The sequence below is a fragment of the Balaenoptera borealis genome (genome assembly GCF_965194805.1).
Source record: "Balaenoptera borealis genome assembly, chromosome: 9".
NCBI classification, from domain to species: Eukaryota; Metazoa; Chordata; class Mammalia; order Artiodactyla; family Balaenopteridae; genus Balaenoptera; species Balaenoptera borealis.
Window position 1 is genome coordinate 29,499,704 of NC_138873.1, and position 24,029 is coordinate 29,523,732.

At 37.1% G+C, this 24,029-nt stretch overlaps 1 protein-coding gene across 19 annotated transcripts in view; it reads left to right on the forward strand.

Moving 5' to 3' along the window:
* LOC309635014 (uncharacterized protein) overlaps nucleotides 1-24,029 on the forward strand; it is a 165,887-nt gene that overhangs the window by 61,694 nt on the left and 80,164 nt on the right. For 14 of the 19 annotated variants that reach the window (XR_014248560.1, XR_014248561.1, XR_014248563.1 and 11 more), the window contains one exon: nucleotides 13,685-13,762. Coding sequence is in view for 3 of the 19 variants with exons in the window: in XM_082405762.1 (XP_082261888.1) it covers nucleotides 13,685-13,762 (78 nt within the window). In the remaining 16 variants the exon portion in view is untranslated. Of the gene's footprint in view, nucleotides 1-13,684; nucleotides 13,763-19,416; nucleotides 19,859-20,214; nucleotides 22,799-24,029 lie in introns of those variants that run through there. The other 5 variants (XR_014248562.1, XR_014248566.1, XR_014248573.1 and 2 more) reach the window with 4 other exon arrangements.

Genomic DNA, 24,029 nt, shown 5'->3' on the forward strand with positions numbered 1-24,029 from the left:
AAGTGATATTTTTTATTTAAAAGGCAGTAAATAATTTGCACTAAAGTGTGAAGGACTGGCTGATTTACTCTTAGGAATTACCTGTTTATTAAAAGCAAATGTGGTAATAATTTGAAAGACTTCTGATTCGAAGGGGAAGAACTACTGTGTACCAGGAGGGTTGAGCGCTTGACGTGTGTCATCATGTTAAATCCTCATAATAACATTTTTAGGTAGATGTTATCATCTCCCTTTACAGACATAAAACTAATACTTAGAATGATTATCCACCCAAGTTCACTCATTCAGCAGCAGGGAGAAGTTGATGGAATCCAGGTTTTCCTGACTGGTATTTCTCCACTGCTTCACACTGCTTCCTAATTACCCCTTTCTGATAGAAATCTTTCTCAGTGGAGTAATTCCCAGATGCCTTTCCTTGTCAGATGAAATGGTATTCTCTCAGAGGTGGATTCTTGGGGATCCATCTTTTTATAATTGTTTGAACTCTTTCAGGGACATGGTTTGGTATCTTTGTAATATCTGCAGATGCCTATATTAATTTCATAGATATGTATACAAACTTCTTAATTATGGTCATGTTTTCATGAGTCTTGAAACTGAGATACTCCTGTTCCCATGGGCATCTCTGTTCCCAAGCCATGGACACAGATCATGTGAGCATCATTCCTCTGGAACAGCATCAACTACAGAAGCCAGAAACTCAGGACTGATTCTCGACATTTCTTTCTCTCTCACCTTCCATAGAGGATAATCTATCACCAAGTTCTGTTGATTCTACCTCCTAAAAAGCTATGGAATCTATTCACTTCTTTCATCTTCCCAACCAACATTATTGTTTAAGCTACCACCACCCCTCACCTTAATAGCTGCAACTGGATTTGTTCAAAGTGGTCCCACCACATCCTTTCTTGCCCCACTTTATCCATTCTTCATGATGCAGCTGGAGTGATCTTTGAAAACATGAATCTAATGAATTCAGTTCTCTGTTTAAAATCCTTTTTTCTCATTCCTTTTTTTTTGGTGGGGCCAGGATATCATGCTTATCATTGCTTTTAAGCTAAAGACAAATACTAGTTTTTGGTGGGAGGTAGATCTGAATATGGCATCTTCACTGATGTGGTGATATAGAAAGGAGTAGTATCTTCCATGCCTTTTCTCATAGCTTGACATTACGAAAATTTACTGTGTCTGGCTGTGGAGATAAAAATGCATAATTTTGAAGAAAAATATGATATAGTAAAACTCAAACCAGATGAGGCAGATGAGGACTAATAGTCCTTAGAAAAAATGAAAAGTTGTCAAGACTTTCCACCACACTCCTCACCAAAAAAGCAACAGAACTAGATGATTTTATCATTCTATAGTCTCTAAAGAACAGATAACTGCATTTACTTAAGCAGTTTCAGAGAGTAGAGAGAAAAAAATTTCTAAGTTATTTTTATGAAGCGAGTATAATATTGACACCAAATTTTAAAAATGCTATTATACTTGAACTTGTAATAGCCATTCACCATGCCCAAGAGCTCTAGTCTATTTTTGTGGAAATCGTCTCAAAGATCCTAAACAAAATATGAGTAAATAGAACTAAGCAGCATATGAACAGACTAATATGATACATATAAGTGTACTTATACACTTTTATATGTATGAACACAATGATATTTAATATTAGGAAATCCATCAATATATTCATTATGTTAATTGGTCTCAAGAAAAAACCCCACAGAGTCACATCTGTATGTGCTGAAGTCATCTGATAAAATTTAACATTGGCTCATTAAAAAAAAAAACTTATAACTAAATAGAAACTTCTGTAATGTGACAAGGAACTAGACACATTCTCATTGAAGCCAAGGACAAAAAATTTATATTATCTCTACTATTATTCTTTATTGTTCTAGTAGTCTTAGCCAAGGCAATTATACAAGAGGAAGAAATGGGTTAGTAAAACTTCATCGGAGAAAGACAATTTACAATTGTTTTCAGGAGGACAATGTATAACTGTTTATAAATGTTTTCAGATGATAAAATTACATACTTGGGTAATTGAAGAGAACCTACTGAAAAGCTACAGAAAGAATAAGAGAATTAATAAAGATGGCAGTTTGTAAATTGATACATAAAATCAACAATTTTCTTAATACAAGTAACAATCTGCTAGAAAAGAAAAAAGAGGAAAAGGTTCCATTTACAATAATAATAACAACAAAGAATTAAACACTTAGGAAAAAATTCAAAAAGCAATGTTCAGTATCTAGTAATAGGAAATAGGTACTGAGCACTTACTACTGCTGCACACAGTTTGTGCTTTGAGGAGCTTCTCATTGAATTCTCATTACAACTCTCTGAAGTAGGTGCTATTATTATTTCTGTTTTACTCATGAGAAAAAGGAGGTACAAAGTGTTCGTGTAACTTGCTCAAGATCTTATGAGTTTAAGAACATATACTTTTAATTCACAGAATACAATTCCTTCTGGGCAGTGTAATACTCACTGAGAAACATTTTTTTTAAAAACAGGAAAAGAAAACCCACCATGAAAACTTATATTGCTCTTGGTCTGAAGACTCAATATTTTGAAGACATCAAGTCTCCCTATTTAATTAATAAATATAATGTAATATCAATACAAATACAAAGAAAAAAATTTAAGTTAGATAAACTGGATTTTATATTGCCAGATATATTCCAAAAAAGAATATAAAAAATAATAAGTAATAAGGGAGGAATGGTGCCCTATATTAAAATATATTATAAAATTATATTAATTTAAATAATTGTGTGTTGGCATCTGAGTAAACAGACACATTGTTGGAACAATATGAGGAATCTAGAAATCCAAATATAAATGAAAATTTAATTTTCGAAAATGGTGTTATTTCAGATCAATGGAAAAATACATTCCTTAATAAACTGTGTTAGGACAAATAGGCTGTATCCTTACTTCACTGCTTGAACTCAAATAAATTCTAAATGGACTAAAGATTTAAAAGTAAAAAATTAAAACTATGAAACTAGTAGAAGAAAAGTGAGAAACTTTTTAAAAATTTAATTTTAGTGTGTGTGGTGGGAGGCAGGGGGGAGATGGCTTTCCAAGCAAACATGAAACCTGAAAGCCATGAAAGAAAAGACTGATAAATGTGCTTACATACATATTTTAAATATAAACAAAATCAAAACACAGATTTCAAATAGGAGAAATATTTGGAAGTACATGCTAGAAAGAGGGCTTATTTCCTTAATCTATTGAGAACTTTGTGAACCAATATGGAAAAAGCCAACAACTCCAGTAGCAACATGGATAAAAGCATGAAAAGGGAAGACTTGCTTTCTAGCACATAATCTTTCTGTAGTTTAAAATTTCATATATATAATATAAAACTTTTGAACAAAAAAGTAGAATATCATTACCCTGTGATAAACCACCTGCATATATATCTTCTGAAATATTTTCTATAAAAATATTTTTTACAAAACATTGAATTGTATTTTATAATAATTCATTTTGTTATCTTACATGTTATAAATATCTTTGGATGTCACAAAATGTTCTATGACACAACTGAATGGCAAAATCATTTTTTCTGTTGTACATATTTGTTTCCAGTTTTTTGTTATTATGAGCATTCCTTAAATAAGAATCCTTATCCACATCCCATATGATATTAATTAATTCTTTATGTCGAACAAATTCCCCGAAATAGAATTGCTAGGTTAAAGGGCATATGTATTTTTTAATCTTTAAATAATAATTTTGAACATTTTTAGATTGTTCTAATTTATACATTCTCAGACAGTATTTGGGAGTAGTTGTTTCATTGATTTCTTGTCAAAATTGTGGATTACCATTTTAAGAAATCCTGACTAATAAGATCACTGAAAAATGTATCTTATTATTGTTTTAATATTATATAAATGATTACAATGCGATTGAATCTTATATATACATACAGACTTTTTTTTTTTTTTTTCTCTTGTGATGTTAGGCATCTACTTAGAGAAAATAAATGCTGTGCTGATTTGGCTAAAATAACTATCTGGGCTAGAAACAAATGATCTGATCATTTTAATTTCCATAGTCACTGTAGTAGGTATTCTTGCAATCAGTTTAAGGATAGTGTCACAAACAGTATCTTAACTCTTAAGTAGTTACTATTAGTCAGGGAACCTACATATGCAGATTCACCAAGCAGTCATACAAGAAGAAAAACCTGATGAGTCATCACAATATTTGGATGGTTCGCCAGAGTTTTTGCTGATGGTAGAGTTTTTCAACCACTTCCTATACGTTTTTCTTATGATTTCTTTCCATAATAAACCTGATAATTTAAAACTCTCCCTTTAACGGAGCTGGTTTCATTTCCAACAGTCAAGGGAAGACACAAACAGCTCGGTGTTACATAGTCAATTAAACCAAGGTGGAAGAGGGGGAGGGTGGGCACAGTGATAAATGAGCAGTCATTTCAATGTTTTCTTTCCAGAAGAAATCAGAGCCAGATTACACATTATCTCCTCGCCCTGACTTTTAGCAAGATAGATAGCCACGCAAAATTTTCAGGTTCAAATAGTCTCCATCAAAAGGGCGAAAACCCTCATCTTCTGGCCACACTGAACTTTCATCTTTTTAACTGAAGGGATCCGATTTCTCTTACTGAATAAGAAAGAATTTATTCAAATGACTCTCTCAGTGTTGTCTTTAACCAAAATAAAGGCAAACGATTAAAGAAATTAACATCACCGCTTGATGCAGAGCTTTTTAGAGATTGTCCAAAAAGTGCTGTTTCAGATTCTAAAAGCAAAGTGATCGTGTTTACTTGTCATCAGTACTCCGAGTTCCTGTTCAGAATTCCGTATTTTAGGTGTCTAGTCTTACATCGTTGCGTTACTATAATACATCGTTGGCCTTAAAGCTGAGGCAACAATAAATTACATTAAAAGCATATACTGTTGGGAAAATAAATCCTTTTGATTGTATTTCAAGTTACAAAATTACCTATTTATCTTTGCCGGTCGATATTTAGTACAAACTTCTTTGTTTTGATAAGATTTTAATGTAGTACTTCATATATTAACGACAGAAATAAATTCTAAGAAATAAATTAAGATTAGAAATAGAGAATGAATGAATTGGTTTGTTCTTTTCTCGTTAGGCGTATTAACTGTAAAAGCAAACGCTGTAGGCTTTTGGAGCGGATCGACTGCAGAATCGGCGACACCAGCGTCTAAGTTATCTTCAATTAGGGACCAGTGAATACATTAGGTTGCATTCCATATTAGGTGGAATTAAATTTCGGGTTCAAATCGTTTGTCAGCGCGCTAAAAACCCCAAACGACCTCTCTGATATATGACCCGGATGCTGCCAGACCAAACAATTTTTACCAAAGTGGGCCCTCCAGTGTGGGCTTAGAACTGGGTCACCTGCAGGGCAGATCTCAGCTTTGGTGACCTTCCCAGAACCTGGGGAGAAGGTTCCGCCGCGGAGTGAGCGGAAATCTCCCTTGAAAGGGCCTGACGGCTGCAGCCCAAACCCCTCCAACCGGGAGAGGGTATCCGGGCGGGCTGGGGCGGGTAGCTGGCCGCAGCACATCCGCAGGTGAAGATGCGCATCTCCGCGGAGGTGCGCGCAGCTGTGCGTAGGGAGCAGGTGGGAGGATCCCGCTTTCCGCCCCAGCACCGCCCGGGGTCAGAGGGATTGTCCTCTCTAGCACTGCCCAGTCAATTTGTCAAGGACCCGCATCGGATAAATAGCTGTCTCCCCCAGACCTGTATAGTGACTAATCCAAATAAATCGCAGTCACTTTTCCTGAGCGCTTCAGCGGGCAGCCGGGCTTTAAAGGCTCTGCCTCCCAGACCTCCAGGGAAGACTGGCCGCGGCCTCTGCGCACACCTCAGCGCCCCTGGCCCGCCCGGGAGGCGCAGCCTCCTCTCCCGCGACTTGGGACCAAAGAGAGCGGTGGCAGCCCAGCCCCAGAGCGCTGGCATGATCTGCCGGCTGGAGCTGCCCTTTGGGGTCCCCGGGGTGAAAAGCGAGGGTGAAGCCTCTCATCGTCCTGTGGACTTGTCCGGAATTTTACCCCCCTGGCCTGGTTTGAAGATCTCTCCTCTGGGATCTTCTTTACTCCCCACCTTTCTACCTCTTCCGCTGCTGCTCTAAGCCTCAGAAATTCGAAATATCTTCCGCATCTCGTTTGAAGCTTTTGGGCCAGTCAATCAGGATCTTTACCGGTTTCCTCCGAGATTTTTAAAGCTTTGATCCCCAAACTTCCAGCTCCATCTCCCCCACTTCTATCCTGTCCCCTCTGGGATCCCTCTGGATGCCTGCTCAAAATACCTGCTGGCGCCAGAGGAAATTCACTTGTAACAGATACTCAGCGGGTGTAAAACCAACACTCTGCTTCCGGGGTCATTTTCCTCTCCACCTTCTGCCCCATCAACTTGTCGCTTAGCCAGCGCCAACACCGGGAATTATTGTGAATCCTGAGTGCAGGGCTGGACAATTTGGAACCACTTTAATAGACCCGATGATTGCTATTTAACACGTTGTCTCCGGGACTCTGCTTTGTGCAGCCCTAGATTCTTGGCATCTGTGAAATGAACATGAGGCCCAGGATTGGTCCACAGGTAGCTTTTATAAAGGGATCCAGCAAGTCTTCAAGCTTCAAAATATGTAAAGTAAAAGTTAACTATTCCATTTGCTTCCAAAACCCTTACTGGAAAAAAAAAAAAAAAATGCTGGGGAAAGCAGAAAATCTCACTCATTTTATTTCGGTGCTAAACTAGAAAGATTTAGGTAACATAATTTTACAGTGGATTTATTCCCAGATATTATTTACATTTCATGTATAAGGTGAATCATTGATGAAGATATCGATGTTTTATGAATGTTTACCACCAGGAGGTTGAAAGACAGACTTTCTTTTCCTAAACATTTGTAAGAGCATCAAGTGTGTTTTATTTGAACAAATAAAATCATTATTATATCATTTCTTTTCACAAAAGCAAAACCTAATAGTCCAATAATGTTTTGTGACTGTTATAAAATTTTGCTTTTCAGTTCTATCCAATATCTCATTTATTTTTCAAATTTTACTCTTTATGAATCATTTGCCATGCCTATGATTATTATGTAAAGCTCTTGAGCTTTATAAAACACGGAAAAACTATGTGCTGTGTTTATATTTCTAAACATTTAAGTTTGTTGGAGAAATAGCAGATACTTTTAGGTAATTTTATTTGAAAATTCATCTGAAAATTTTTGTCTTTCAAAGATCTTGGTCTGGATTTGTTTTCTGCTTGGCCCTGCCTCTGTGCTGCTGAGCAGAGCTTCAGGTCTTCAGTAAATGTTCACAGAACTCGTTTTGGTTGATAGCTAAAGAGCAAAGCCTATCCAAAGGCCCTCACTTCAATTTCCCTGTCACCTAAAACACCTTGAGATTAGCTCAGCTGTCGTGGGTGCAATTTTCAGTCAAGATCTGTGACGCTTCATAGTTTACTTTCTACTGTGGCATCACTCCCATGGTCATGAACTTCTGGAATGCTGTTGAGCAGAAATTTTCCCGTTTCATAAATCATTTTTGGAGATCTTGCCTGATTTGTTAGTCAGAGACGGAGTTTAAACAGTGGTCAAAGATAAGGTACAGATCTACACTGGAAGTTCATTAAGATCTTTCTGTGGGAAAAGATCTGCCATATTTCAGAGATTTGGAGTTCTTCATGGAGCCAAAAGTGACATATGATTTTTGTTACTTGAGGTATTTCTCATTTACAAGGTTTTCCAGTTTGTTTCTCTGCCAAAAAGAAATGGCAGAATATATCAGTGTATGAAATTTGTAAAGACATCTTCTAGGTTCTAGGAAAGCTAGGTTAATTTTATGAATACCAAGGGAGACATATGAAATACTCCACAAATTAGAGCTAGATGTCAATGTTATAATTGCTGTTTCTTGAACCTTTTAGAGAGCATGAGGGAGGGACAAGGTGTAGGAGGGAGTTTCTCAGGATTACCAAATTAGATTTTTGAGTTGTACATTATGGAATTTATTTGACAATTAAACTGTGCAAGGTCCGTTAACCAACTGAATTTTCTTTTCTCACTCCAGAGTATGTTGGTGGGTGACAGAGCATAACAGTGTTATTTCAGATATTATTAACTTATCCTGAAAATAAGTCATTTTTTGACACCACTCAAGATAAATTATTAGCTTCAGGTTAACGCTGACAAATATGAGAACAAAGCCTCATTTGGGTTAAGTTGAAGCAAATTATTCTCCTAGTAGAACAGAAAAATGACAACAAAAAAGGAATGAATAAAAGATTAAGACAAAAACAATAATGCCCGTTTGATCATTGTATCACTTTTGATTTTTATCTTTTCACACAATTTTTAAAAAAATCTGTCATACTTTATAACTTTCTCAGATTTTTTTAAGAAGGGAGATTTAAAAAAAACTCCTTAAAATAGTTTTGAAATACAATAATTATCTTTTCAAAAAAATAGAGTTGACATAATTTTCTAGTGAATTTGATAGAATTTGTTTAGAAAAGCAAGTAAACAATTGCGCCTCCAAATAACAAATCTAAGCCCAGATAATTACTCAAACCTCCCCTCTACTTAAAAAAAAAAAAAGAAACAACTTTATTGAGATATAATTCACATACCATACAACACAAAGTGTACCATTCAAGGTTTTTCAGTATAGTCACAGGATTGTGCAAACATTACTACAGTCTAATTCAAAATATTCCCCTCCTCACTACAGAGAAACCCCCAACAATTAGCAGCCACTTCCATTCCCTCCTTCTCACCCCAGCCCTAGGCAGTCACTAATCTACTTTTCTTTACAGATTTGCCTATTCTGGACATTCCATATAAATGGAATCATATAATATGTGGTCTTTTGTGACTAGATTCTTTCACTTAGCATAATGTTTTTGAAATTCATCCACATTGTAGCATGTATCAGTACTTCATCCCCTTTTATGGTTGAATAATATGCCACTGAATGGATATACTACATTTTACTTATCCATTTATCAGTTAATGGGCATTAGAGTTTCCATTTTTTGACTATGGTGAATAATGCCGCTATGGACACTTGTGTATAAGCTTTTTTTAAAAATTTTATTATTATTTATTTTATTTATGTATTTTTGGCTGCGTTGGGTCTTTGCTGCTGTGCGCGGGCTTTCCCTAGTTGCAGTGAGCGGGGGCTACTCTTCGTTGCGGTGCGCTGGCTTCTCGTTGCGGTGCGCTGGCTTCTCATTGCGGTGGCTTTTCTTGTTGCAGAGCATGGGCTCCAGGCGCCCGGGCTTCAAGAGTTGTGGCCTCTGGGCTCTGGAGCGCAGGCTCAGTAGTTGTGGCCCACAGGCTTAGTTGTTCCGCGGCATGTGGGATCTTCCCGGACCAGGGCTCGAACCCGTGTCCCCTGAATTGGCAGGCGGATTCTTAACCGCTGCGCCACCGGGAAAGCCCTGTGTATAAGTTTTTGTGCTCCACTCTGCTTTGATTGTATATAGTGTCAAGCACTGCTTGATCTGTATGTTCATGTGATAGATAGATGGAAATTTGCTTTCCATCTTGAAAGATATAGAAATCTAAACCCATTTTTTACTGCCCATTTACCAGATTGTGAATTGTTTTCCATGACATATTCATACAATTTATCTCTAAGAAGCACTGTAGGAGTAAAGAGTTATTTAATTTGTCTATTCATTTGAACCGGGTAGAAATAAGGGCACTGGAAAACAGAAAAAAATTGTTTTTGTTTGCAGATAGTCAAATTAATAAAGTTATCCAAATGAAGCTATATGCAAGTATTAGGATCTAGCTATATTTGCTTATGGACTTTCCATCTGGTGCAATTTAGATGATTTTGTTGTTGTTGATTGTGCTAACCTTAAAGTCTTGTATGCTTGCTTACTTACTATTGTAATTCTCATATTCCCACAGAATATTCATTTTACACTTTAGTTTTCTCTTCCATTGGGTAAACAGAGCCTCTATAGCCTTTTTTGGTTTGGTTTTATCAGTGAGCACTTGATTTCTATGACAGCAGGCTCATTTGCATTTTTAAGGGGCTGGGTAGAATACTTATGGTGTTCTGCCTTGCAACTGTGATGAATCTGGCTCCAACGTGTATTTTAAAACGTTCATTGTTTGCAAAGTAGAACTCCAAGAAGAACAGATGGCATGATATTAGATTGAATGGACAGCAGTTAGCACTTGTACATGTTCTCTGTAAAAAGGCCACGTCCAACAGATATTTATTGATTGCCTCTCAACACAGTGCTGATATGGTTGATGTGGATGAGTTCCTTCTATTTGTTTTTTATGTAACTAAGGATTTACATTCTTCCCACTAAAGTAGATAAAGTACTGCTCAAGACTGGGCCACTCTTTGATTGTGGCCTCAGTTGCGAGAGACTAACTTGCATAATATGTTTAATTATAACATCCAAACATGAGTATTAAAATCTTTTTGTTTTACGATATTATTTATTACATAGATTTATTACATAGATCCACGTAGCACCTGCTGGAATATGTGAAACCTTTTTGGAACCAAACATTTCATGGAACCAAATTTGTAACACACAACAGTTTACTAGCTTTGAAATTCAGTTGATTCTATTAAGAAACCATGTAACTAACCTAATTCCAACTGAATTAAGGTTTACATTGTGTAGAGTCAGTTACAGTATAGAGCTGGTTGTTGTTACTATGTAGTTAATAATAGTTAATCATTGTAGATAACTCTGAAAAAGAAAATCCCCTTTGGTAGCATTTGCAACACTTTTGCAAAAACCTCAATGTATATGAGGTTTCAAAGGAAATAGAGTAGATCTCATCTAATTTGCAAGAAGGCTTTTAAAGAGGTAGATTCTAGTTAATGAGACTCAGCAGTGGCAGTAGGGTTAAAACCATAATTCCCCCAAAAGATGTCATTGACTCTTTTATAACCTAAAACACGGGCTTTCCTGAGCTATGTGAGGTTTAGAGTTAATGCAATGAGATTCAACAGGACTTCGGGGCTTTCCAATTCCCTTTCTCTCCTGTGTCATTTTGATTAAACGCATTTATGTTTTAAATCCAGACACAAGCTATATCCTTTATTTTAAGGTCTCTTTTTAAAAATATGTATAGGCAAGAAGTAGCTTTGGAATTGGGTGAGATTAGTGGCCTGAGAATGGGGTTTTAGACGTGGCAACATGAACTCCCTGGGTATGAAGTTCAGTTGAAGACGCTCCATTCCGTTAACTTCTAATTGGTCAAAACTTTTGACTCCCTTTTCCTGCTCTAGCATTTCAAAAGAGGTCCTGCACAGTCAACAGCCCCCTGAGGTTTGGAAAGTTTGTTTCCAAGTGTACTGCCCAGGACAAAACATGTTTGGGTGCTAAATAGTGTAGGAAGGTGATTCAGTGCAATGAAAAATGTTAATTTGATGAGCCTGGGTATCCCAGGCCTAGGATTCGTCATTACAGAATGATTCTCCGATAATCTTTGCAAGAAAAGAAATGAGACCTGACTTCCTTTCATGGATATGCACAAACTTAGTCTTTCTTGTAGCTTTATATGTTTATCTTCTTAAGTATGCAGAGATTTATAACTCCATGGTATTTACTTATTGCAGGACAGGTGGCCTCCTGACAAGTTGTCTTCAGAATAGGATACAATAATTAATCTTATTATAGATATATTGATATTAGTACCATACAAATCAGTCTCTAAAATCATTGTATAGACTGTCTACTGGCTTCCAATTAAACTTAAAAGACACAAAGATAAGTGAATAAATAAGAGAATGAATGATGTAATGAATACAGGGTAAAATATAGGCATCTGTTGTCTATATAAGAGGGAAGGAGATAGCATGGTCTTTGGCAATCTGGTTAAGTAATTTGCATTTTATTCTAAGGATTCTTATCACCTTCTCTCTCTCTCTCTCTTCTTGCACTATGTTAGTTACTATTATCATCTGGATAGTTAAAAAGCTTGGCTACTATACTGTATAGGTTATCAAGGGAATGAGAAATTGGAAAATAAGCATGTATCTCATTGGGAATTTCAAAATGCTTATATAAGTCTTTTAAAGATACTCTATTGATGGATGGGGGCTGGATCTTGAAGAAAATATAGAGAAAATGACAAAGCAACCGGAGTAAACACTGATTTTCCCGCTGTAGGAACCTGGGCTCTGAGTGTTTATAAACTATAAAAAGTATCCTTTTTCTAACTTTATGAGTTGAATCTTCTGTGGTAGAGTGTCATTGCCTAACTAACATCATGACTATCCAGTGGGTGTCAAATATTGCTTAAATAATTGCCGTGTGCCCAGACATACAACTCTGTGCTTGGTGTGTGTGTGTGTGTGTGTGTGTGTGCACGCGCACACACGCACATGTGTGGTGGGAGGAGGAGGGGAAGGAGAAGGAGAAGGAGAAGAAGAAGAAGTAAAAGATTTTGAACTTGCTACTCTCTAGTAACTAACAATACAAGGTGTAAAAGTGCTCAAAAGAAAGTTTCTTGTTCAGGATGATAAAATTTAAAAAAACGAAATTTATTAAGGTATTAATTTTGTAATGGGAGAGAGAATAAACTCAGTTTTCACTATAATTATGGTGTTCTTTTAGCAGCAATCGTTACAGAATATCAGCTGAATACCATTTAATTTTTTTTCCTCTGAGGGGAGGGAGATATCATACCTTTTATTTTTATTACTGTCTCCATATGTTCAAGAGCTGGGCCAGGAAACTGATGGTGTTTAATCTGCCACAAGTTTTTGGGAAACCATGATTCAAAATTTCTTCTTTTTTAAAAATAGCTGCATTTTATTCACTTTGGAAAATTTTGAAAACGCAGAAAACGCAAAGCAAATGATAATTACAGCCATGTTTTGATTCTGAATTAATCTTACAATAAGATTATCTTTTTTATAGATGACCTTTCAGTGTCTGGTTGAGCACTTATCACCTCCTGTGTATTCACATATGGTGGGAAGACTACACATCTCATTGGGCAAAATAGGCATGAAAATAAATCCTCTAAAGCTTCCATTACTTTGCAAGGATAAACAGAGCTGGCATTAGAACAAATAGACAAACATTTGTGTCTTTTATTCTCTAATTTTGAAACTAAGGGGAATATGTCCAGTCAGTGGTAAGAGATACATGTTGTTTTATTTTAGAGGAAATAAACCTTTAAAGAACTATCTGTGTTCCTCTTAGTTGTAAAAATTTCAAAATATGTACTAAAACAAGACGTAATAAATTATTGTTGCTTATAGGTCCTTCTTACCAGTGCAAAGAACAGTGGAAAGCTGAGGAATTATTTATTAGATCCAACTGAATCTTTGTTGTGAAATAAAAAATACTGCCCTCTAAAACTGTGATTTTTAAAAAAAAAAAATTCAAATAACCCAAACCTGCCAGGGTAAACGTGGTCTACATTATCACCTAAAGCTTAGGGGGAAAAACATACACCATGACTATTAATTTAAAATAAATACTCACCATTGTGCATGCTTTTATAAGTCATTTAAGTCCGAATTTCAAAAATTGAACTATGTACCACTGAATATTAACTGAGCAATTCAGATTAGCATGACTCTTGTGGTTAATATTTGCAGAAACTTCTAATAATTATCAAGATGGCCTTTATTTGTTTTTTCTTGCCACTGACCCATAGGATATACGAAAAGAAAACAGATCAGCCTCTTTCCTGATAAGAAGAGTAACCAAGAAGGCCATCTGCAAGAACTAAGTGGTGAGTAATTTCTTTTTTTAACATGAATCGAAATATGTTAATATACATTACCTTGGGTAGATGAGATGTGTGATTTCTTTAAATAAGTTCAAAGACGTTTATATAAAAACAGTGAACAGAGGCACGTTTCTTTATCTTTTGAAAAGAGAAGAACTAGTGAAAATGGAAATTCCAGAAATGTCTGTTTCTTAGAATGAGATCAGTTTAAACTTTTCCAGTGCATAACAAAACACTTAAAAATCTTTAAGCATTAAACTTAACATATCATGTTTTAGAAAATACATAAGAGCAACCTGGATTTAGGGGGTTTAGACCAAGTCTTTGAAGTATCTTAAATCTCCTTGAGACCTAAAAGATTGTTTATAACTAACGGTTGCTTTGTGAAAACAATGTTGACGAGATGTTTTAAAATTTTCCTGTTAAATTTTTATGAGAATATGTGGGGTTGGGAAAAGGGAGCATCTGTATTGCAAGATGATTTCATAAAATTGATTTATGTAATCTCAAAAATGGGGAACAGAATGCTTAGCAGGAAAGAGATTTATCAGTGGGTTGTATATGTGAAGCAAATGAAAATATGGAAAGCTATATCAGCTTAGATGGGCCTAATAATTTCTGAATATTAGTATAAGATTAGTGATACAGCATCTTCAATAGATTTTTTTGTGGGTCTTCTTTGTTAGGCCAGTGGAACCCAATATTGGGGTGCACATGACTTTGAGAGGGAACTGTCAGACTATTGGATATATCAATTCCACTAATATATGTTTTTCTGCAAAGTTTTGCTTTTAGAGTGATCAGATTTTGTTTAAAACAGATCTAAGAAGGAAAGTTTTTTGGAAATCAAGACTGTGTTAGTATTTGGAGCTGCTGACAGGGAAAAAAATTCTATTCTTAAAAAAGCATTTCTCTGTCTGGCTGTATAATATGAGGTTTTTTTTTTTTTTCTTGTTTGCTTTTAACTCATTCATTTTTGGCTATGTGCTCTTGTAACATAGTCAGTTTTTGTCAAGAGAAGGCCAAATAATAGAGGGATACTCAACACAGAAATAACCTTACAAAAAATTGATTTTTCATTTCTCAGCTATCAATTAATCTGCTGGTCATTTATTTCACTAATTAGCCTCCTCTTGGAAAAGGCGAACAGAAATTTTTACCACTGCTAAATTCCAAATTAATAAAAAAAAGTTACCTTAGTTTTAATTAGCAGGAGATTTAGTAAAGAAGAGAGTTAAAAATACTTGGCATTTTACTTATTATATTATTAACATACACTTGATTATATTAATATATAATTCATAAATACATTTATTATATATTACTATATATAAATTGTATTTGTTTTTTCTTATCCTAATTACATATGCACTACAGTATAGAATTTTCAGAGTTAATTGCAGTGACTCTCCTGTCTTTCCCTCCCATTCTCTCTAGATTCATTATTTAAACTATTAACACCTTATATTTTCCAAGATTTTGTTCTTATACCTAAATAATATCCCTCATGATATAATGAATGTATTTTGATCTATTTTCACTTTAGATTTATACGGCTATATCGTTATAGAGTAATAATCCTAGATTTCTTAACATTGGGAAAATTCTTTTATTAAATTAGTGGGTGATTTGAGGAAAGCTCTTTTTGCAGGGGAGGGTTGCTTTGCATTTTGTTTCTTATTTTGGGTTTTTTTTTTTGATCATCAGCACTGTACTCTTGACAAATGGACATATTTGTGCTTATGTTCAATAAAGTGAATTGAAATTAATCTTATAAGAATTGCATTTATACTCCTCTAAAAAATCAGTATTTCTTGGATACATATATATGCACTACAAAAAAGTACACTTGATTTGATGTCATTTTTCTAAAAAAAGATATACACTTAGAGACTTAAAAAGATCTATGTCAAGGTACTTAGTGGGAATATGAATGTTTTAAAGAGATTTCCCTTTGTTTATCTGTATTTACTAACTTTTCTAGAGTGAACTTTAATTGATTTTGTACTTAGAAGTACAAAAATATATTTTACATTAAATTAAAAAAATCAGTATAGTGGAGTTGATCCAGAAAGCTAGTCTCACTGGGTCTTGACAGACTGTGGTACACCTGATCCTTTGTTCAGTGGTTAAGTCAGAAGCCACACCCTTGTCTGAGAGCTGGTACTGGATGTGGGGAGGATGATTATAACCCAGAATCAATGAATTCTCACCTTGAAGGGGGACCCCAGTGGCTGCTGCTAGGGCAGCCTTCTCATCTATCCTACAGACGTGGTCACTTTCCAATTCACATGGCCACATAGCCAATGCTGGTTTCAGGAAGTCTTTTTCCAGAGGTCACAGACTCATGAAATATTGGCTGCCATATCAGGTCTGCAGGTCTTCGCTATTTCTTAACAATAGTTAAGAAATTTGGAATTAGTAAGTGCATTTAGCAGTCAGGAGTATTCACATAAAAATTCAGATATCTAGGCTGTCTTGAAAATAACCTTGAAAAGGCCAACTTAGAGTTCTTTTCATAGGTGACAGGTGAGTTGGAATAGTGATTGTCCATTTTATGAGGGCCACACACTTTTGTTCTCGGCTGACTTCCTATGGACCACCTGGCCCTATAGGCCTTTGAATTTGCAACTTTGATACATTAGTCAAAACTAATATAAAACTGTGAGAAAGTGATTCCTCATTGATAATAATTAGGTTTGCCAAACACCAGTTCTCAGGATGCCTTAGTTTTCCTGCTTGTACTTCTATGTTATTTGGGAATCACCAAATGGGAAATGAAAAAAAGCAAATGGACCTAACTCACAGCTTGAAGTACTTAAGAGTCAGACTAAGTTAGGAAACATGGCTTGAGAATATGGGTTTGTTAACCCTATGACACATGGATGGTGGGGAAGAGAAAGCATCAGAGGCAATGACACTGTCCATTGGATTTTCCTGAGACCAATTTTAGACAGCAGGAGAAGATGACACTGCCTTCTAAGTGTCTTTTGTCCTGGACTCATAATTCTTCCACTTATATCCATTTATACAGTTCTTAATTTTAACTACATCTCTGATGGCACCCTGAAGCAAAGCACATAGTGGGAAAAATGCATTGCTAAATCTTGACCTTTGGATTCAAAGAGGATGCTTTAGTTGTGATGTCATTTCCAGACTATCCTTCTGCAAGCAAATTATTAAGATTTGTTTGTGGGAATTCCCCAGTGGTCTAGTGGTTAGGATTCCATGCTCTCACTGCAGAGAGCCCAGGTTCAATCCCTGGTTGGGGAACTAAAATCCCACAAGCCTCACGGCATGGCAAAAAAAAAAAAAAAAAATTGTTAGATAGAGATACCTACTTGTGTATATCTTACTAAACCTTTCCAAGATGGAAGTGGATTCTAAGATTGACATTAGCATCATAATTAAGGGTGAGTGGCAAAAACATTTTACTCAGAGATAGAGGAGAGTCATATATATTTAAATAGGATGTCAAGTAAGGTATGTGTTTCTTTCATGCTCTAATAATGACACATACCTTGAGGACATTGAAAATTTGGATTTGTTTTGAGGTTTCATTATCTGTTGTCACATAGGTTAAACCTTTTATATATGCTGTAGTTAGAGATTGCAAAGTGTTTTTGCTCATTTAATATTTTCCTAGAATAACTCTCATCTCTTGGCTCTGAATGACCAAATACCTTGCTTATTGTAGATTCATCTTCATAGCTACATTATTTGACCTGAACTAGATGATAACCAGTTTTATTTGCAGGAAAACATTAATCTAAGCAGAAGCATTCAGAACATGTGTGTAGAATCATTTCTCCTAGTACACATCTATTTCATTAATTTTATTTCCCAACATCTCACCAAGCTACCTCTGGCACAGTTTTCTTGTTAGTCTAAATAGGAGAGTCCTCTTCAGTCCTACATGACTGTTTACATAGGCCGTTGATCAATTTTGTTTGGATTTTTAAAAGTTGTCATGGCTATTAAACTGAAAGGCAATACTTAAAGAACATCCCTTTAGATATATTTTTTCCTGATTTTATTCCTAATTTAATAATTAGGAAATGAAGAACTGATTCCTAAATAGTTTTTGGCTTAAAAACAAAATAGTATTTTTTAACACAATGCTTAGCTGTGGCTTTTGGCCAACGTTTATGCCTTGCATGTCATTCGTGAATGCTTTCAAATAAAAAATGTGCAGAGTTGCATTTATTTTTTGGCCTCATAGACCACATAAGAGCAGCTTCCATGCTTATTCTAAGCCAGTTCTGTAAAGAGATGTAATGCTACTTAAATTTTAAACAAGTCAAGAATCTCAAACAGGGCTGTGTTATGTTATCACATCTGGTCATTCTTTGCATTAAAAGGATTATTCTCCATGTTTTGCATTGTTCACTACTTGGACATCCAAAATGTCAACAACAGACCAAGACCCCAATAGGTCACTATAGGGAAGAGAATATGGAGAGTAAAGAATAGCATTGAGGGGCTTCCCTGGTGGCGCAGTGGTTGAGAATCTGCCTGCCAATGCAGGGGACACGGGTTCGAGCCCTGGTCTGGGAAGATCCCACATACCGCAGAGCAACTGGGCCCGTGAGCCACAATTGCTGAGCCTGCGCATCTGGAGCCTGTGCTCCGCAACAAGAGAGGCCACGATGGTGAGAGGCCCGCGCACCGCGATGAAGAGTGGCCCCCGCTTGCCGCAACTAGAGAAAGCCCTCGCACAGAAACGAAGACCAACGCAGACATAAATAAATAAATAATAAATAAATTAAAAAAAAAAAAAAAAAAAAAAAAGAATAGCATTGAAATACGCTTTAATCTCTAAAAACTGGTTTTTAAAGTTTTGGGTTCATAGATTTTGCTAAGAATCTAATGAAAGCTGTAGAACCCTCTCTAGAGAAATACACATATACTTGCAAAATCTGAATATTCAGTGAGGCTCATCATGACTTTGGGCTTGGAGATCACAGGTTAGAAACCCTTGCAACAAATTGTTTTGTTATATTTTACACACAACATAGACTATGTATGTATGCACATATGTGGTAGGATGTACATAGTCTAATTTTTAAAAAAATTCCTTTAAGTAGTTATGAAGTTAACTCCCCAAGTAGTTGAAAGCTTGGAAATCTTGGTTGTTTCTGTCTAAAGGGATGTTTAATTCCATAAGACACAGGTAGTGATGCTAACTTTTAAAAATCAATATTTTAATGAAATAAAAGAGTATGCTGAAAACAAGTGATATAAAGGTAATTTATCTAACTGCAATTGGGTAATACCTTCTTACCCTCATCCCTTTAACAGTTTTTGATTTCAAATGTTGACAAGATGCCTATTGTCTATGTAAGTCTGTAAAAATTGGATGTTAGATTCCTTATGTCTTCAGTAACATTCAGTCCAAAATATTCCTAACTTTCCTTGTAATTCCTTCTTTGGACACAGAAAAAATTTAGAAGCCTGTTGTATAATTCCAAAATTACTTAGAAATGTGTTATTTAGAGTGTGTTCATTATTTTCAGGTACTTGGGGGTTTTATATGTCTTTTGTTATTGATTTCTATTTTAATTCCATTTTCATGAGAAAACACTGTGTATGAATTAAATCCTTTGGAATTGATTGTCACTTGGTTTTTATATGACCCATTTTGTTGAATGTTTTAGGTGCACTTGAAAAGACTGGGCTTTCTGCCATTGTTGGTTACAGTGTTCTATATATGCCAATTAGGTCAAGTTGGTAGATAGCGTCCTTACTGATTTTCATCTACTCATTCTCTCAATTACTGAGACTGGAATGTTAAAATCCCCAAACATAATTGGTGTACTGGGCTGAATGGTGTTCCCCCCCAAATCCATGTCTATCCAGAATCTGTGAATGTGACCTTATTTAAAAATAGGGTCTTTGCAGGTGTAATCAAGTTAAGATAAGGTCCATCCTACTGGACAAGAGTGGGCCCTTATCCATTGACTGATGTCCCTATAAGACTAAGGAAATTTGGACACAGACACAAAAGGTAGGCGGCCATGTGAAGATGGAGGCGGAGATTGGAGGTATGAAGCCAGAAGCTGAGGAATGTCGGCTGGCAATCACCAAATGCTTTAAATGGTAAGAAAGACTCCTTCTCTAAGCCCTTCCGAGAGACCATGGCCCTGCCAACACGTTGATTTCAGACTTCTAGCCTTTAGAACTGTAAGACAATGAATTTCTGCTGTATTAAGCTCCCCCCACCTGCACCCGAAAGGATGTTAGGGCGCTGTAATAATTACTTTGACAGATTTCTCTGGAATGTTTAAAAGTTTTTAGAAAGCAAAAATGCTCCACCATGTTATTGATAACAAACAAGAAATAGATGCTTTAGCTAGCATGGTCTTAACTAATATTTTTGGGTATATGAATAGGGTTATGAAATAGAGATTTTCAATAAAATAGTAAATATTTGTCTTCCTCACTTTCAATTATAGGGTTAAACTCAAATAAAAGTCAGAACACAAAGATGAAAACTTCACCCAAATCTTGACCTAGATCATTATCAATCATTCCACTCTGTGCCACGTACTGGGCTATGTGCTGTAGCTTTTGAGGATACAAAAATAGAATAGAAGCAGCCCTCTTCTCAAGGTGCTCCCAGCATAGTGCCAGAATAAGACCTATAAGCGGCGACCTCATTATAGAGGCCATCAGTACTCTATTATGCTAACAAGTGTGATGTTTTGGACATATTTCCCAATTAATGTTTCCTTATCAGCTAGCCAAGTTTTCCCTCCCTGCTCCTTCCCCGTCTTATTGGATCCAGGAAAGAGGCTGACTGAAGCTACCAGGAAGAAAGGAAAGTCGACCCCTTCCATCCTCGGCTGGTAACAGGAGGAGGAAAAAGGCGCAAGGGACTGGGGACATCTATGTCCCAGCTTCTCTCCTGGAGTAGAAGTTCCAGGTCCGGGCCTCTTAGACCCTCGGGAGAGAGCTGATGAGGAGAGGGCGATGCGGGTTGCGGGTTCGGCCGGGCAGAGGCGCCCTCGTGGAGCGCCCCGCATCTCAACACAGCGGGAGCGAGAGGGCCATGCGCTCCCATCCAGCCCCGACTCGGCAGAGGATGCGCGCGTGGTGCCCAGGGAACAAGGGACCAGAGACAGCACAAAGGCGCCAGGCACAGATGCAATACAGCTCCTTCCCCACCCAAAACAAGCCCCAAACCCAGAAACTCACAGCGAGGTCCCTGTGGAAATGGCGCCCTCTGGAGGAGACGAGGAGAGGGGTAGAACTAGAAGAGACCCGCCTTGCCCGGAAGAGACAAAGCAAAAACAACGCTTGGATGTTTATGCAAAAGAGATGACTTAAACTTGCAGACGAGGAGGAGCTGTGAATTGTCAAGTTAAAGTTGCTACCCTCTCCCTCCACACCACACCTCACTCCCAGGGTGGGAGTGTATTAGGAAAAATGGACTGCAGGGATCCTTACCCGAGATCTAAAGAGGCCACATTTTCTTCTCAAGTGAAGATCAAGACGACTGAGCCTCTTACCTTGTATGTTCTCAACCCCCTCCCCTACTTGTCCCTGCAGACAAGGTCAAGCCTTTGCATAAACAGAATAGAATATATCTAGGAGTGAACTACCCCTGAAATTAACATTCCTAACTGTGCCCTTTCTAAGGCTGTATTTAAAAAACAGCACCCAGTTTCTTGACGTTTTGCAATTTATTATTCTAATCATGCATCTCTGTCTTTTAGAAGTCTAAATATCACTTCTCCCTGCTCTTATCTACCTCGTTTGATGGTTTGATGGTTCCCATTAAAATAAAGCGATGGAGAATAACTGGCTTTTAGTGCAATTGATCACTGCTAGGGGAAGAGTCAGCGAGGGAGCATTCTAGAGCACAAACTTTGGTTCTCCAGAATCTGGGCTGGATTCCTCAACAGATAAAGACAGGCCTCTCAGGGCACCAGCTAAGCCGGGCACCAAAGTAAGTAGGTGCTTAAATCCTCTAAAAGTATTACCTGGCCCTGTGCAGAACAGCTTACTAGAAAAAAAGCGGCAATAAGACAAGGATATTTTTCCACCTGATTTTAAGAGGTTTTTTTCCCTAGATAAAATGAGAATAAAAACACGAAATTTTGTCTGTCCATTGAGAAGGTGATATATGAAGGGGAGGAAAGAACCAGAACTCACTCTATTGCACGCTTCTGCCTTGATCTTTGTTTCTTCTCATGAGGGACTGTTAAAACCACATTAGGGTATATAGTTGAGCTTCCAAAGAGACCTATGCTTTGGAGATGTGTGTTTGCTTTGGGAGTGGGTGTGTGTGTGTGTGTGTGTGTGTGGTGGGCAAGGGAGAGGGAGACCAGATACACTCCCTCAGACTAAAGTGGCCCAAGTCCTAGGAAAGAAATGAGGTGTAAACCCCATAATTTTGGGATAATAAAGCACAGCTGTGAAGACTCACTAGGCCTCCAATACCCCCAACTGCAGCCAAAGGCAGGAATCCCTGCGATGGACAAGAGTAGGTTCCAGATCCGGTATGTGACCAGGGAGTTGATAACTCACATTTCTTACTTTCAATTCTTATTCTTCCCACATGACAGAGGTCAGCAAACATAGAAACTTGTCTCAATTAACTCTTGCTCCTCCTTTCAAAGTTATATATATTTTAAGAGCTATATAAATGTAAGATATCTATCTACCTACCTACCTACCTACCTGTATCTTTGAATCTCTATCTATCTCTAACTCTATCTATATATATTCCTTTTCACCTGAGTACATATGACTTTCCAATGCCTAGAAGAGTACTTTCAACAGAAGCACTCAGTTAATGCTATATCAGTCCTCTGAGGGATCTGAAAATTATCCGTGAACTTTTGCTACTCTCTTTCTAAGGATGGTATTATAAAATTTTAAAATGTACAGAGTTATTTCAAAACAGCCAATGATTTAGTAATGGACGATGCTAGGGTGACGGATAAGTGCTCATCTTGCCGGACAACATGTCAAGTACTCCACACACATCACTTCACCTGATCCTCACCAGCCTGAGAATAGTAGCGAGTACCGGGCCTTTCCATGTGCTTGGCCCTGTGCTCGGCACCTTGACGACATGTACTATTAAATTTATTTTTCATAACAACCTTAGAAAATAGGAAGTACTATCAATTCTCCCTTAAACTAAGAAAGCTGAGGCTTAGAAAGGTCAAATGATTAGTTTACAAGTCACACTGCTAGTAAGGGGTGGCACTGGGATTTGAGCAGGCACTCTGCTCTTAACCACACATTATTTTCCCCATTTTATAGAGGAATTAGTTGAGGTTTTCTTAGAGGTAAATCAAATCATGTTACTCTTCTAATCAATACCCTTTAGTGACTTCCCATTTCAATCAAAGTAAAAACCAAAGTCCTTATCATCACATCCACAGCCCTCCGTGTTCTAGTCCCCTGATATTCTGACATCACCTCCTACTGCTTGCTGGCTCTCCACCAGGTATAGCTGTCTCTCTGCTGCTCCTTCAACACTCCAGACAAGGCCGTCCTATCTCAGGGCCTTTGCACTATCTCAGGCCTTTCCTCTGTTGGGCATGCGTTTTCCCCAGATATCCACATGGCTCACTCCCTAACTTTCTTAGATGTAGTCAAATGTCACATCAGGTAATTCTTGACTATTCCATTGCAAGTTGCCACTTTTCCTCCTACCCCAAATCTTGACACTCTCTGTTCGTCTTCCCTTATTCTTTGTATTTTTTCTTGAATGTCTGTTTATATTATAAAACTCATTAGAGAGGGGTCATCTCCCCTCTCTCAAATATAAGCTTCACCAAGGACAGGTATTTTTTTTGTTGTTATTTTTAAAAAATGCAGCACCAGCATTTAGAACAGAACCCAGTATAGTAATGGGTGCCCGATAAGTATTTGAGTGAGTGACAAGAGCTTAAGGCACTCACACAAGGTCACACATTTAGTAGTAGGCAAAGTGAGGCTTCATTACAAATCCAGTATTGGAGTTTATCCACATATCAAATGCATAAAGTATCTTCTTGGGCTCTTCTTCTAAGTCTCTTGGTCTTTAATTATAGTAGGTCGGGTGAACGTGAATAAACAAACCAAACAGGAAAAAGGCAGCCTTTGTTACTGTCTCTTAAAGTGGGATACTTTAAAGTGAGATCAAATCAGAGGCCAGGTCAGGGAAAGGGGACACTGGTCTTTAACAGAAAGGGAGTTGACAAGTGATGAAGTAAGGAATGTGCTGATGTTTCTGGGCTGCACGAAGGGGCAAAGTGTGGGAAGGTCCTGG